The 16,580-nt window shown below is 44.4% G+C and overlaps 1 protein-coding gene across 3 annotated transcripts in view; it reads right to left on the reverse strand.

The window, feature by feature from the left end:
* Positions 1–680: 680 nt before the first annotated feature.
* fuz (fuzzy planar cell polarity protein) overlaps positions 681–16,580 on the reverse strand; it is a 54,023-nt gene continuing 38,123 nt past the window's right edge. For 2 of the 3 annotated variants that reach the window (XM_072271516.1, XM_072271515.1), the window contains 3 exons: positions 15,506–15,585; positions 12,582–12,683; positions 681–5,084 (listed from right to left, as the gene is read on the reverse strand). In XM_072271516.1, the coding sequence (XP_072127617.1) occupies positions 4,885–5,084; positions 12,582–12,683; positions 15,506–15,585 (382 nt within the window). In that variant the 3' untranslated portion in view covers positions 681–4,884. The remainder of the gene's footprint in view (positions 5,085–12,581; positions 12,684–15,505; positions 15,586–16,580) is intronic. The other variant, XR_011887700.1, reaches the window with a different exon arrangement.

Raw genomic sequence — 16,580 nt, forward strand, 5'->3', positions numbered from 1 at the left:
TTAGGATTGTCAGTAATCACAAGTGAAGGTTTTATTTATATTTTTCAGAGTACTTTCAGGAATGGGTAAGGTAGAATTAAACAATCCCAAACTGTTTGTTACTAGACAGCTTTGGTTAAGTGTTGAAGCTGGGCAGTATAGTGTGAAAAATTGCCTAATTCTGCCCCTTGTAATTTCTGTCCTTGGATCGGGAGCCCTGCCCTGGATTGCAGTGAGTGCAAATTGTGAATTGTCAGAGTTTAGGTAAATTTCCTCCGCATTCCAGATCACTGATTGTTATAAACATTCTCATCTCACCCAGGCACTACCAGGTACAGATGGGAGCAAAATACTTCAACCCACACACCAATCAAAAATTACTTGTGATATGGTATAAGCTCCCATGATTTATTTCGACCGTGGCCCTTTCTATCAATCGCAAAGTTCTGATAGTTACGGTTCTCACTTGAACTTTCCCAGTATCCACCTACAAGCAGAGCATCACCAGAAGACAGTTTCTGATTATTAACCTTATAGCTGTAGGGTGGGATCTTTCTGTGTATAAATTAGCTTCTTTAGTACTTGCTAGGGACCACAGTAACTGCCCTATGGTGATCGTGGTTTCACGTAAAATGATTTGGAAGATATCTGTGTGGACAACTTTTTGAAATAAGTAAATACAGTTTGGAAACTGGTCAGCAGTGATTTTATTTTTAGAGTTTAAAAAGAAACAGTAATGAATCCAGAATCATAGGGGATCACGCTTCCCATGTTACCTGTAAATCAGACCCACATTAGGGTACTGTCCATATTTGCTTTCTCATCTATTTGACTCTTCTGAAAGTTGGTATTAGAGGAGTAATCCACCCCCCAGTCCATCAGGCAGTGTTTATCAGCATCATTCTCTGGGTCATTGACTTTGTGCCCTCGAGCTCTGACTCTGCCACCAGTGGAGCTGATTTCTCATTAACAGCACATCACAATTCTTTAATGTGGGTTACCTGTTTCATCCTGTCAGGGAAAACCAGTAGACACATGAGGATAGTCAGGCTCCTTTTGTCATAGTTCTGCATACATTATACTCCCAGAGTCCACCCCGGGAAGTTCTTAATTTCTCCAGCCAATCTCGTACTTGTTTTTGCAATCATTATACAATTGCGATGAAAAGCCAGGTAGTTACCGGCTGCATTTAACCTTGCCTGATGTTCAATTGTATTGTGATGTCCTTCCATGATCCTTGAGGAATCAGCCCGCTCGGAGAGAACACAAATGTGTATATTGTCTAGTCAACAGCATGCCAAGGTTGATGTTGGAGCGGTGGATTCAAGGTTCCGGTTCACTTTTCACATTTACTTTGAAACCTACTGTGAAACATTATGTGTTAACAACCAACACACCCATTGACTGGAGAATACCCTGCACCGTATTTCATTGACAGGAAACCTTTGAAATCCTCATTGTGATGGATGTGTAGGGTGGGACGCTACGGTGATTGATACGATAATGGCAGCATTACAATGGGAATTATTGTCACAATGAGCTGGCATGAACTATTTTGTGGCTAACCTGCAAACTCCACATCACCCCCATGCTGATCCTTATCACATTTTCTACAGTTGTAGAGGGGTACTGGTTCCCTGAACAAGAGAGAAAATGGACCGAGAAGAGGGCACTGGAATTAGAGTGGAAGGAAAGTGCACTTGGAGATGGGAGAGCTGCTCGGGGTGCAAGGGTTTGGGACAGGATGGGGCAGGGAATGGGGATGATTATCAGGGACTGGATTGAATGTGGGCTGGGGTTTGCAGCAGACCAAGAGGAGGTTCTGCAACTGGCCAGGTAGAAAATGGAGCCAATCAGCATCATTTGTTTCTGCCTCCCATCCAAGATGCATGTTGAGTGAAGGCAGAAGTGAGTGCTTTCTTCCCCCCCAGGGCTGTGCATCAGGTAATTCATTTCCTACTGTAACTGTGGCCACAGTTTAAGTATCCATACATGGGAGAGCGGGGTAGTGTAATGGTTAGTACAACACTTCACAGTACCAGTGACCTGCGATCACTTCCCACCGCTGCCTGTAAGAAGTTTGTACGATCTCCCTGTGGGTTTCCTTCAGCTGCTCAGCTTTCCTCCAACAGACCAAAATCACAACGGTTGGTAGGTTAATTGGTCACTGGAAATTGTCCTGTGATTAGGCTAGGATTAAATCAGGGGATTGTGGGGCAGTGCAGCTTGAGGGGATGATTCTGTGCTGTATCTCAATAAATAATTTAAAAATGTAACAGTGGTGGTTTAGTAGTGCCTGTACCTCAAGGGTCATGTAGTTTGGGAGAGAAGGCTGGATAAAATTAAGAGGAGATAGGTCCATCTGATCTAGAGATCACCCGAGTACCAGTACAGCTGAATACATAGTGAAATATTCTGTTACTATGCAATTACGTGCTTTAGAGGAGTGGCTTGTAACATTGCGTATGGGTGTTGTGTACGCAGCCGTGTACACCTGAGATGTGATCCTCATCAGTGTTAAATGACAAATGTTTAACTGAAGAGATGTAAAATGAAGAACAGTATTTAGATAAAACATTGACATTATGATCGACCTCTGTCTCTGCTCATTTATTTTGCTGCAGTTGGATTGTTCATACCCAGAGAATGTATGAAGACTGATTCAGAACAATGAGTGGTGTGAGGCACAGGCCAGAGGAGTTACTGGAGCAGAACTGGGATTGCATTTAATATCCTCCACCACATTACTAGCTAACCAACACATTTCAACAAGAAGAAGAAAAAGACAACTAAGTTTAAAAAAAAATAAATTAAGGGAATAAATCTTTTTCATCAGTTTCTCATTGATTATGGATGCAGCATAGAATTTAAAACATCCCATCTGTAATGCACCTTTTTTTGCATTCCCAGTGCTACTGAAAATTCAATAGTTAGATCCAAGTATGTTCTATTTTAAAAGCTTGTGGCTTTTGAGAAGGACAGCTAGGTTTCTGCCAATTAGTGACAGAGGGATCGTTGTTCAGCCCCAGTAGCATGACCTTGTTTATAATTGTTAAATAGTTAATAGTTCATCCCCTGCACGTATTGCAGGGAGGTAGTGAACAAGGGAGCAGACTACTCACAGGGGAGTGAATGTGATCATGGTGTAGAGCAAAAGCTCTTGATCTTTGAACAACAGTATGAAAGCTGTTATCCGAGGCAAAGAACAATGGAGAAACAGCAGAAATACTGTGACAACTCAGTGACACAGCAGTCCTGATGAAGGCCCTTTGATGGGAAGCATTAAACAGGTTTCTCTTTTGACAGTCACTGCTTGACTGGCTGAGTTCTTTCAGCATTTGATTTTGTTTATTTGCCCAAAACTGAACCAATGCAGAACTATAAGTGAATACACTAGGTAACAGAGATTACTCTTGAATACTCTTTGGTGTATATTATGGATTTTGGACTGCCGATCATGAAAATCACCATGAAATTCCCCTTTCATGCACCTTTTTAAATTGCCTGTATGTGTTATTTCAATTCATAATTCAAGTCAGAATAACTGATGCCAAGATTAAGGAAGGTGTTTTTTGTTGGTACACAAATCAAACAGGTCGTCACTGATGGGCAATTCAAAGAATTTCTAGGAGGACTGGAGAAAATCACAGGAAGGCATTCAAACATGTTAAGTTTTCTCGGCATCTACAGAACACCAAACTACATGCAGCTGGTTGACATGCTTCAAGCAAACAAAACCATGAAGTGCAACATTTCACTAAAGATTCATGGGAAATGAACTAAGACGGAAAAAATTATTTGGAAGGAGAAAGTGGGGAAATGGGGTGAATGGGTTCCTCTACAAAAAGCTTGCGTAGACAAAACCTATTCATACATACAACGATGAATTTTGTGTATTTCTGTGCTGAGGAGATTGACAAGGCAAGACACCGATTGTCTGGATGATTTCCTCAGAACCTTGAAAGTGACAGACAGCATTTAGATTTCTATCCTAGAAAGAACATGATGGGTAGTGACAAACGGCAGCTCCTCCAAATTGTTATAGTTTACTAACAGCACTGAATTCTGCTGTTTAAACTTGATAGTTGGGCCTTGGCTTCAGATAATTTGGTTTCTGCAAGGTCAGGCCCCCAAAAAAAGTGACACAGATTACAATTAATTTGAAATAGATTAAAACATTCAGGTTTTGTGTATATATTGATTAGTGTTAAAGACAGACACATGAACCCCCTAGACAAATAATGTCCCCATACAAACACAGATCCCTAGACAGTCACTAACCCCACGTGCACACACGTGCAAACAATAATCCCATACAAGTACACACAGATCCCTAGACAGTCACTAACCCCACGTGCACACACATGCAAACAATAACCCCATACACACACAGATGCCTAGACACACCACCCCTACACACACGTGCAAATAATAACCCCATACAAACACACACAGATGCCTAGACAGTTACTACCCCTACACACATGAAAATCCAGTCACTATGTTGGTGGATGGTAGAACAGGCTTGGGGGGTGGCAATCGAACATTGGGCCTCTAGTTCTTACAGTAAGCACAGTCACATTGTATTTTGTACCCTTTCCACAATCTGTCAGTTCTTTATTCCAGCACTTCACTCTCAGGGCTGCCCTGTCCCTGCAGCCAGTCCAAAGAGCAGTACAGCACACCTGGTTAGACTAAAACACGGTCATCACTGACAGTACTTACTGTGGCCACTTCCGGGCCCGGCAAACATCCTCCTCTTCCACACGGAGCACTGACCGTGTGAGCCAGCTCAGCAACCCCGATGACCATGCCACACGAGTGGGTGGTCTACTTTGCTGAGGGGGAAGGTGTGGAGTGAGCTACAAACAGGCATCATTCTGCTTCACCCCCATCTCAGGGAGATCAGAAAGGCACTTCTTTCGTCAGCAGGTTGAGCGTTTTGGTTGCAATGTTCCGCAGAGCAAAGGTTGGGGTGTCTGCCGTGAAGGTCAGGAGCAGCTGGTGTTGCTGGGTCTGGACACCGTAGCACTTGTGGTCCTCAGCGACGATGTAGCACTCCGATGGCGAGTGGGTGAACCCGGCGTGGAATTCTTCATGGAGAGCTGGTGTGAAGAGAAAGTCGGAAAGGGTTGTGGTTTCTCAGAGACGATCTAGGAAATCTGCAACACTAGGATAACACTCGCAAAATGGTGGAGGTGCTCAACAGGTCAAGTAGCATCTATGAAAAGGAATAAAGAGCTGAAGTTTTGGGCCCAGACCCTTCAACAGGTCTTTGGATTCAGGACCATAATATCAGGGTTTGTTTTTTTTTGGGGGGTGAGGGTGGGACTAGAATTGAAAACACAGTAAACTTAGATTAGACTGTAACTGCAGTAGAACACAGCTGTGGTCTCCAAATCATTAAAGGAAGTGGGTACAGTGGTGTAGTACTGAAAAGATTCACAGGGATGATACCAGAAGTGAGAGGCTGGAGATCTTCACCCTTAAAAGTATGAAGTCAAAGAATGGAGCGGGGGGAGTGGATCTTGCTGATAAGACACCAGACTGGGCTGAACTAAACCATACAACCATAAGGTACAGGAGCAAAATTAGGCCATTTGGCCCATCGAGTCTGCTGCATCATTACATCATGGCTGATCCATTTCCCTCTCAACCCCAATCTCCTGCCTCCACCCACCCACCCCCACATATCCCTTCACGACCCAACTTATCAAGAATCGATCAACCTCTGCCTTAAATATACCAAATGACTTGGTCTCCACTGCTGCCTGTGGCAACAGATTCCAAAGTCACCACACTCTGGCTAAAGAAACTCCTTCTCATCTCTGTTCTAAATGGACCTCTCTCAATTCTCTGATCCTAGCCCGTCGTAGGAAACATCCTCTCCACATTCACTCTATCTGGGCTGTTCAACATTCAGTAAGTTTCAATGAGATCCTCCCTCATTCTTCTAAATTCCAGTGAGTACAGACCCAGAGTCATCAAACGCTCCTTATAAGGTAACTCTTTCATACCCGGAATCATTCTTGTGAACATCCTGTGAACCCTCTCCAAACCTTTCTCGGATAAGGGGCCCAAAACTGCTCACAATACTCCAAGTGAGGCCGTACCAATGTCTTGTAAAGCCGCGACAGTACACCCTTGCTTTCATATTCTAGTCCTCTCAAAATGAATACTAACATTGCGCTTACCTTCCTCACCACTGTTCCCATGTCTTATAGTCTTTAATTGTTTGAGGTCGTCAGGACAATGAAAGTATTTGAGCAAAGTGATGCTGCAGATTGTTTTAACCTACAAAGAATCCAAAACTACAGCCATTGAAGCAAGCAGCTGAGAAGAAGGGAGTGAAGAAATCGGGTAGAAAAAGTCATTTTTTTTGTAAACACTGCTCGGGGAGAAGGGTCTGCACTGCGCAGGCGCGTGACGTAGCGCGCCAAGGTTTAAAAACAGACCACCATATACATCGGGCAGCGTTGTGAGTGGGCAGCGGAGTGAGAGGGAGCAGAGTGGGATGGCTTTGGCTCAAACAGGCTTCGGCAAGAACAGGCAGGGGCCAGGGTAGGTTCCGGTAAGTTTTTTGTTCAGATTGTTTAGAGTAGAGAGAATGCCAGTCAGGATGGTGGAATGCTCCTCTTGCAGGACAACGACACCTGCAAGAAGTGCATCCAGCTGCAGCTCCTGACAAACCGTGTTAGGGAACTGGAGCAGGAGCTGGATGACCTGCGGATCATTTGGGAGAATGAGGAGATTATAGATCGTAGCTACAGGGAGGTAGTTACGCCAAAGGAGCAGAGAACAGGAAATTGGGTCACTGTCAGGCGAGGGAAGAGGAAAGGGCAGGCAGAGCAGGGTTCCCCTGTGGCCATTCCCCTCAACAACAAGTATACCGCATTGGATACTGTTGGGGGGGATGACTTACCTGGGACTAGCTGCAGTAGCCGGATCTCTGGCACTGAGTCTGGCTCTGCAGTGCAGAAGGGAGGGGGAAAAAAGAGGAGAGCGGTAGTGATAGGGGACTCGATAGTTAGAGGTGCAGATAGGAGGTTCTGTGGTCGTGACAGAGAATCCAGGATGGTTTGTTGCCTCCCGGGTGCCAGGGTCAAGGACGTATCTGAACAATTGCATGACATTCTGAAGTGGGAGGGTGATCAGCTAGATGTCGTGGTGCACATCGGTACCAATGACATAGCAAGGAAGAGTGAGGAGGTCCTGGAGAGCGAGTATAGAGAGCTTGGTAGGAAGTTGAAAAGCAGGACCTCGAGGGTGGTAATCTCAGGATTGCTACCTGTGCTACGTGCCAGTGAGAGTAGGAATAGGATGCTCTGGAGGATGAACAAGTGGCTGAGGAACTGGTGTAGGGGGCAGGGTTTCAGATTTCAGGATAATTGGGACCTCTTCTGGGGCAGGTGGGACCTGTACAAGAGAGACGGGTTACACTTGAACTACCGGGGGACCAATATCCTTTCAGGGAGGTTTGTTGGTGCTATTGGGGAGGCTTTAAACTAGATTTGCAGGGGGATGGGAACCAGAGTGCCAGAGCTGACAGTGTGGCTGGGGGGAAAATAAATGATGTTAAAAGTTCAAGCAAATCCGCTGATAGAAAGGTTGTGAGTGGTGGTAAAAATCTTCTGAGGTATATATATTTCAATGCTAGGAGTATTGCGGGGAAGGCAGATGAGTTGAGGGCGTGGATTGACACGTGGAATTATGACGTTATAGCAATTAGTGAAACTTGGCTACAGGAGGGGCAGGACTGGCAGCTTAATATTCCAGGGTTCCGATGTTTCAGATGTGATCGAGGCAGAGGAATGAAAGGTGGGGGAGTAGCATTGCTTGTTAGGGAAAATATTACAGCAGTGCTCAGGCAGGACAGATTAGAGGGCTTGTCTACTGAGTCCCCATGGGTGGAGCTGAGAAACAGGAAAGGTATGGCCACATTAGTGGGATTGTATTACAGACCACCCAATAGTCAATGAGACTTGGAAGAGCAAATCTGCAGAGAGATAGCAGGCAACTGCAGGAAACATAAAGTTGTGGTGGTAGGGGATTTTAATTTTCCATACATTGATTGGGACTCCCATACTGTTAGGGGTCTAGATGGTTTAGAGTTTGTAAAATGTGTTCAGGAAAGTTTTCTAAATCAATATATAGAGGGACCAACTAGAGGGGATGCAATATTGGATCTCCTGTTAGGAAACGAGTTAGGACAAGTGACGGAAGTCTGTGTAGGGGAGCACTTTGGTTCCAGTGATCATAACACCATTAGTTTCAATTTGATCATGGACAAGGATAGATCTGGTCCTAGGGTTGAGCTTCTGAACTGGAAGAAGGCCAAATTTGAAGAAATGAGAAAGAATCTAAAAAGCGTGGATTGGGACAGGTTGTTCTCTGGCAAAGATCTGATTGGTAGGTGGGAAGCCTTCGAAGGGGAAATTTTGAGAGTGCAGAGTTTGTATGTTCCTGTCAGGATTAAAGGCAAATTGAATAGGAATAAGGGATCTTGGTTCTCAAGGGATATTGCAACTCTGATAAAGAAGAAGAGGGAGTTGTATGAAATGTATAGGAAACAGGGAGTAAATCAGGTGCTTGAGGGGTATAAGAAGTGCAGGAAATACTTAAGAAAGAAATCAGGAGGGCTAAAAGAAGACATGAGGTTGCCTTGGCAGTCAAAGTGAAGAATAATCCAAAGAGCTTTTACAGGTATATTGTTGTTCGTCCATCGTTGACGTCGATGAGGACCTCGACACCATAATGATGGTGTCGAGACTAGCGCGTGATTTGGATTTAAGTGAAGGAGAGTTGCGCAGCGTCAGCCTCACTCTCTCTTCCCAGGTATATTAAGAGCAAAAGGATTGTAAGGGATAAAATTGGTCCTCTTGAAGATCAGAGTGGTTGGCTATGTGTGGAACCAAAGGAAATGGGGGAGATCTTAAATAGGTTTTTTGCGTCTGTATTTACTAAGGAAACTGGCATGAAATCTATGGAATTGAGGGAATCAAGTAGTGAGATCATGGAAACTGTACAGATTGAAAAGGAGGAGGTGCTTGCTGTCTTGAGGAAAATTAAAGTGGATAAATTCCCGGGACCTGACAGAGTTTTCCCTCGGACCTTGAAGGAGACTAGTGTTGAAATTGCGGAGGCCCTGGCAGAAATATTTAAAATGTCGCTGTCTACGGGTGAGGTGCCGGAGGATTGGAGAGTGGCTCATGTTGTTCCGTTGTTTAAAAAAGGATTGAAAAGTAATCCGGGAAATTATAGGCGGGTAAGTTTAACATCGGTAGTAGGTAAGTTATTGGAGGGAGTACTAAGAGACAGAATCTTCAAGCATTTGGATAGACAGGGACTTATTCGGGAGAGTCAACATGGCTTTGTGCATGGTAGGTCATTTTTGACCAATCTATTGGAGTTTTTCGAGGAGCTTACCAGGAAAGTGGATGAAGGGAAGGCAGTGAATATTGTCTACATGGATTTCAGTAAGGCCTTTGACAAGGTCCCGCATGGGAGGTTAGTTAGGAAAATTCAGTCGCTAGGTATACATGGAGAGGTGGTAAATTGGATTAGACATTGGCTCGATGGAAGAAGCCAAAGAGTGGTGGTAGAGAATTGCTTCTCTGAGTGGAGGCCTGTGACTAGTGGTGTGCCACAGGGATCAGTGCTGGGTCCATTGTTATTTGTCATCTATATCAATGATCTGGATGATAATGTGGTAAATTGGATCAGCAAATTTGCTGATGATACAAAGATTGGAGGTGTAGTAGACAGTGAGGAAGGTTTTCAGAGCCTGCACAGGGACTTGGACCAGCTGGAAAAATGGGCCGAAAAATGGCAGATGGAGTTTAATACAGACAAATGTGAGGTATTGCACGTTGGAAGGACAAACCAAGGTAGAACATACAGGATTAATGGTAAGGCACTGAGGAGTGCAGTAGAACAGAGGGATCTGGGAATACAGATACAAAATTCCCTAAAATTGGCGTCACAAGTAGATAGGGTCGTAAAGAGAGCTTTTGGTACATTGGCCTTTATTAATCAAAGTATTGAGTATAAGAGCTGGAATGTTATAATGAGGTTGTATAAGGCATTGGTGAGACCGAATCTGGAGTATTGTGTTCAGTTTTGGTCACCAAATTACAGGAAGGATATAATTAAGGTTGAAAGAGTGCAGAGAAGGTTTACAAGGATGTTGCCAGGACTTGAGAAACTCAGTTACAGAGAAAGGGTGAATAGGTTAGGACTTTATTCCCTGGACCGTAGATGAATGAGGGGAGATTTGATAGAGGTATATAAAATTATGATGGGTATAGATAGAGTGAATGCAAGCAGGCTTTTTCCACTGAGGCAATGGGAGAAAAAAACCAGAGGACATGGGTTAAGGGTGAGGGGGGAAAAGTTTAAAGGGAACATTAGGGGGGGCTTCTTCACACAGAGGGTGGTGGGAGTATGGAATGAGCTGCCAGACGAGGTGGTAAATGCGGGTTCTTTTTTAACATTTAAGAATAAATTGGACAGATACATGGATGGGAGGTGTATGGAGGGATATGGTCCGTGTGCAGGTCAGTGGGACTAGGCAGAAAATGGTTCAGCACAGCCAAGAAGGGCCAAAAGACCTGTTTCTGTGCTGTAGTGTTCTATGGTTTCTTTCTATGGTTTCCATACACGTGAAGTTAGAGGTACAAAATACTTGAATTAGTCAACTGGTCAGGAAACTTCATCAGAGAAGCGACAAGAGTTAACATTTCAGGCCAATGACTTTCTCCCTCCACAATCTCTGGCTGGTCTGATAAATATTTTCAGCACTTCGTTCTTGCAAATCATATAATCACAAATTAAATTCAAACAGCAAAAATATCTTACTCACAGAGTGATGAGAATGCCGTCCTCACACTCTTAGCACAGTAACTGAGGTTAGCATCAATATAAGCAAAGCTAGAATAGGGGTTCCCAACCTGGAGTCCACAAACTCTTTGCTTGATGGTATTGGTCCATGGCATAAAAAAGGATGGGAATCCCTGAGCTAGATTAACGTGAGAAAGAAAGGAATATAACAGATAAGCCAATGGATGGGACGAGGGGGAGGCTCATACAGTACGGGGACCTGCCTGTTTGTGTGTAGGATACTTGATACTCAGATAATCAACCAGTGAGTAGCTTTACAATTATTTTTTATGCAGGAGGAACATCCCGAGTTTAGCAGCTATGAATGGTAAAACAGTAAGGGGCAAAGTAGGAATGTCAAAGAACTCTCCAAGTGGCAAGGGGAAAAGTATAAAAGTCATGGATCCATTTTCAAGCATACCACACGAACTGGAGCATCACTGAATCTAGAGCAGGGGTCCACAGACCCTTCGGTTTATGGTAGAGGTCCATGGCATAAAACAGCTTGGGAACCCCCTGCTCTAGAGGAATAGCACCTCAATGTCTGACTGGGTAGTTTGCAACCTGATGGCATCAGCTCTGAGTTCTCCAATTTCAGGTGACCTGCTCCCCTTGTCTTACATATATATAAATAAAATCTCTCTCTCTGTCTCTCTCCTCTTCACCACCACCCCCCCAATCTGCCTTTCACTTACTACCTTAGCTCCGCATCTTCCCCTCACCCCCTTAAATGGCTCAACTCTTTAACTGGCTTTCAGCCGATATAAAGTGTCTGACCCCAAACATCAACTGGCCAGTTCCCTCCAACTCACCAGGTTCCTCTAGCAGTCTGTTTTTTTGCCCCCTATTTCTGCATCTGCAGTCCTAGATCTACCCCTGTGATCATTTCTAACGTGCAGCCTCAGAGGTTTTGAGTTTGATTCCCAGCTTGCACTGGACAATTCCTGACCAATGATGGTTTCTGTGTAGGCTGGAAGGGGATTCCTCCCAATCTACAGCGCTGTGCAAAAGTCTTAGGCACATATATATATAGCAAGGGTGCCTAGGACTTTTGCACAGTACTGTATCTGTCAACGTGGAGCAGAGTGTGAATTTGTAGATCTGGTGAGATCAATGGATATTGGGAATGGTGAGGGTGGAGTGCCGTAGGAGGGGTGTGGGATAGGCGGCGGAGAAGGAGTGCCAGGGATGGTGGGGGGGGGTGTGGGCAGGGGAGGAATAGTATACAGACTCACACCAGGCAAGTTCATTAGATTCCAAACGATCAGTTCATTGATCATTACAGAATCTCTCGCTGGTGCTTCCCACTCTCTTCCCTCTTCACAACCATGATTCCCTTCTTCCTGCTCCTTTCCCAATCTCAGTCCACAACAGAACCCATACTCTCCCCTCTCCCCATCCATGATTCCCCTCTCCATGCCCCTTCCCACTTTCAGTCCACAATAGAGACCCTTATCAGAATCAGATTTATCATCACGTCATAAAATTTGTTTTTTTTTTGCTGCAGCAGCAGCATCAGTACAGTGCAATACATAAAATTACAATACTACTGTGTGAATGTCTTAGGCACCCCAGCTATACAAGTACCTAAGACTTTTGCACAATACTATATTTCAAATGTGAAACTGCCCACTGACACTTAATCAACGCAACTCACTGGAGGGCTCAGTAGAAAACAGGTCTACTTCTATAGTTGGCCATGCATTTAAGTTATATTCACCTACCAGGCTTGTCTTCAGTTGTATCTGCTGGGAAGTATGCCGAGACAGCCAGGGTGTAAAACTGTCGCAGAACTGATCTACGTCTCTCAGGAGGAAGTATTGCTCCTGTAATATTTTCATTAAAATAAATTGCAATTAATGTCTTTCTTGACACATTATAATTAAAGCTGTTCTGCGCTCAGCATCTGCCTGGTTGTGAAATGGAAGAAATACTGAGACTGAATCGCTTCATTAGGGACTCTATCAATGCTTTCCTGCACAAAAGAGTAGTCCTGGAGTGTCCCAATTGTTTATTCTTGAGATGTGGACCGATACACGGATAGGAGAGGTTTAGAGCCGGGTTTTCCACCTTTATTGTGCCACGGACTCCCACCATTAACAGAAGGGTCCCTAGACCCCAGTCTGGGAAACCCTGGTTTAGAGGGATATGGAACCAAATGCAGTGGTCAGCAGCGACGAGTAGGACCGAAGGGTCTGTTTCTGTGATTCTACATTCCTTTGTGCAATTGGTATCAAGGCCCTTGAGAAAGAGGTGAGTCATCTTCTTGAATGAATGCAGGGCAGTGGTGGTGGTCATGATTAAATTACTGGATTATTCAAAGACCTGGGCTAATAATTCAGGGAGATCCAAATTCAAATCCTAATCTGTGACGCTTAAGGATCACGAGTAAAGCTGACCACAAAACTACAGGATGGCAGAACATCTACGCTCTGTCTGCCAGAGAAAGCAGGATCTCCCAGTGGCCACACATTTTAATTCCACATCCCATTCCCATTCTGACATGTCCATCCACGGCCTCCTCTACTGTAAAGATGAAGCCACACTCAGGTTGGAGGAACAACACCTTATATTCCGTCTGGGTAGCCTCCAACCTGATGGCATGAACATCGACTTCTCTAACTTCCGCTAAGGCCCCACCTCCCCCTTGTACCCCATCTGTTACTCATTTTTATGCACACATTCTTTCTCTCACTCTCCTTTTTCACCCTCTGTCCCTCTGAATATACCTCTTGCCCATCCTCTGGGTCCCCTCCCCTTGTCTTTCTTCCTGGGCCTCCTGTCCCATGATCCTCTCATATCCCTTTTGCCAATCACCTGTGCAGCTCTTGGCCCCATCCCTCCCCCTCCTGTCTTCTCCTATCATTTTGGATCTCCCCCTCCCCCTCCAACTTTCAAATCCCTTACTCACTCTTCCTTCAGTTAGTCCTGACGAAGGGTCTCGGCCTGAAACGTCGACTGCACCTCTTCCTACAGATGCTGCCTGGCCTGCTGCGTTCACCAGCAACTTTGATGTGTGGATTGCGGTAAAAACCCTTTGGCTCACCAATGCCCTTGCGGGGGGGGCGGGGGTGTGGAAGCTGCTGTCTTTCCCTCATCCACAGACCAAGTGGTTAACTCTTAACTGGCTGAGCAGATCACTCAGGCCGAGCAGACTCTTAATTGGCTGAGGGTGAAGGTATGCAATGAAGCAGGGAATTTGAGAATTTTAACTCTAGCAAAGGTGTCTAAATTAAGATTGTGCATGGTTAGGTTTCCCTTTTGGGTGATAGATTTGGGAATAGCTCTGACATCGGAAGCTTGCTGCTCCTTTTCCTCCACTTAGCCTTATATGAAAGACACTCAGTTACTGCTTTATTAGGTACAGGAGGGGAACCTGGTGTGGTCTTCTGCTGCTGTAGCCTATCCACTGAAAGGTTCGATGTGTTGTGCTTTCAGAGATGCTCTTCTGCACACCACTGTCGTAACGTGTGGTTATTTGAGTTACTGTCACCTTTCTGCCAGCTTGAACCAGTCTGGCCTTTCATTAACGAGGCGCTTTCACCCACAGGATTGCCATTCACTGGATTTTTTTTTTGTTTTCCGCATCACTCTGTAAATTCTAGAGGCTGCTGTGCGTGAAAATCCCAAGGCAGTTTCTGAGATACTCAAACCATCCCGTTTGGCACCAATCATTCATTCCATGATAAAAGTCACATGGATCACATTTCTTCCCCATTCTGATGTTTAGTGTGAATAACAACTGAACCTCTTGACCATGTTGGCATGCTTTTATTCATCGAGTTGCTGCCACATGATTGGCTGATTAGATATTTACATTAACGAGCACCTGTACCTAATAAAGTAGCCACTGAATGCTGACAGAAGTAGTGAGTTTGCCTTCTTTACAATGTACTGATCATGTCAAAACAGTTTAACGTGTTTATATTAATGTGCGGTTTATGGTTGATGAGTTTTTTGCCATTTTGTTGCTGTGGGGGGAGTGGAGCGGATATTCACCAGGGTGATCCCTCATCTAGTTGGGCTAGATATGGCTGGATGAATGAAGGCAGATTGGGACAACCTTGACTTGTATTCAGTGGGATATTGGAAGAACTAAGCACTTCATTGAAACATGGATGGAATAGGACCAACTAGGTGATGCAAAGATGTACCAGTAGGTCGGGGAGTGCAGAACCACAGTGTAATTATACTTTTTAACTGAGACATAAGTTGCAGCCCCAGAGTAGTGAGATGCCAACTTTTCAGAACTGTTTCACAGAAGTTGCTAACTTGATTCATGTGTGTTTGGGACTATAGTTTCTAATATTCTGGGGAGTATCAGTTTGAGTTATTTTCTGGCCTCTTCGAGGAATTGAATCTGTGGAATTCATTGCCACAGACAGACGGCTGTGGAGGCCAAATCATTGGGTATATTTAATTCAGAGGTTGATAGTTTCTTGATGAGTAAGGGTGTCAAAGGTTACAGGGAGAAGGCAGGAGAATGGGGTTGAGAGGGATAATGAATCAGCCATGATGGAATGGCAGGGTAGACTCAATGGGCCGAATGGCCTAATTCTGCCCCTATATCTTATGGTGTCACTTCCACACTACTAGAATTTTACCAACATTTAAAAGCTACCGTAACACAGCTCAGCTAGATGCTTACCCTGCTGCTGGGTGTTCTCAACCCCATGGGGCTGCAAGGTGAATAAGTTCTTGTTCTGTTCCCTGTTTATCAGCAGCAGACTGAAGAAACAAGACCAAACCGTGGATCAGAATGCAACACCGGCCGATACAAAAACAGCTGAATGGAGAGATATGGTAAACAGCTTCCCGAGAATTGCTTGGATTGGTATTTCTGTCAACAATTAACAATCTGCAGTCCCCTTAGCCCAAATAAAGCACACATTCAGCAAATTAAATTAAATGCACAATCTCTGCCTGCAAGAAAATGCAAACATTCAATAATTAGCAATCTTTAACACTTGGATCAGGATCCATTTGTTGAAACAGTATCCTGTCACCACAGGATAGAATTCCCAGCAGATTCAGAATTCTCCATTGCTCACAATGTATTAAAGTGACACACACCATTTGCCCTCCAGCAGGCCACACCACACTTTTAATAGAAAGATCAATTCATCATTTCTCCTGATCGAAATCCCAATGCACCAAACTCTTCTCCAGTTCTTCGAACTTACAGAGTTCAAAGGAACTGAAATCCCATCCATTACTCCTCCGTTAAAAAATCTTAATCTCCCACCACCCCTAAAAAAAATGCCTTCATCACCACCAAATTATAGGCCAGTTCGTCTAACCTCAGTGGTTGGGAAGATGTTGGAGTTGATTGTTAAGGGTGTGATTTCGGGGTATCTGGAGCCATATGATAAAATAGGCCGAGTTCAGTATAATTTTCTTAAAGAAAAATCTTGCCTGACGAATCTGTTGGAATTCTTTGAACAGATAATAAGCAGGATAGACAAAGGACAATTAGTGGATGTTATGTACTTGGATTTTCAGAAGGCCTTTGACAAAGTGCCACACATGAGGCTGTTTAATGAGTTAGGAGCCCATGGCATTACAGGAAAGACACAAGCATGGATAGAGCATTTTCACAGGGGTCAGTGTGGAACTGACTCTTTTACTGTTATATGTCAATGATGTGGATGATGGAATTGATGGCTTTGTGGCCAAGCTTGCGGACAATACGAAGTAAGATGGAGGGGTAAATAGTGTTGAGG

The sequence above is a fragment of the Mobula birostris genome, chromosome 11, assembly GCF_030028105.1.
Source record: "Mobula birostris isolate sMobBir1 chromosome 11, sMobBir1.hap1, whole genome shotgun sequence".
In the NCBI taxonomy this organism is placed as follows: domain Eukaryota; kingdom Metazoa; phylum Chordata; class Chondrichthyes; order Myliobatiformes; family Myliobatidae; genus Mobula; species Mobula birostris.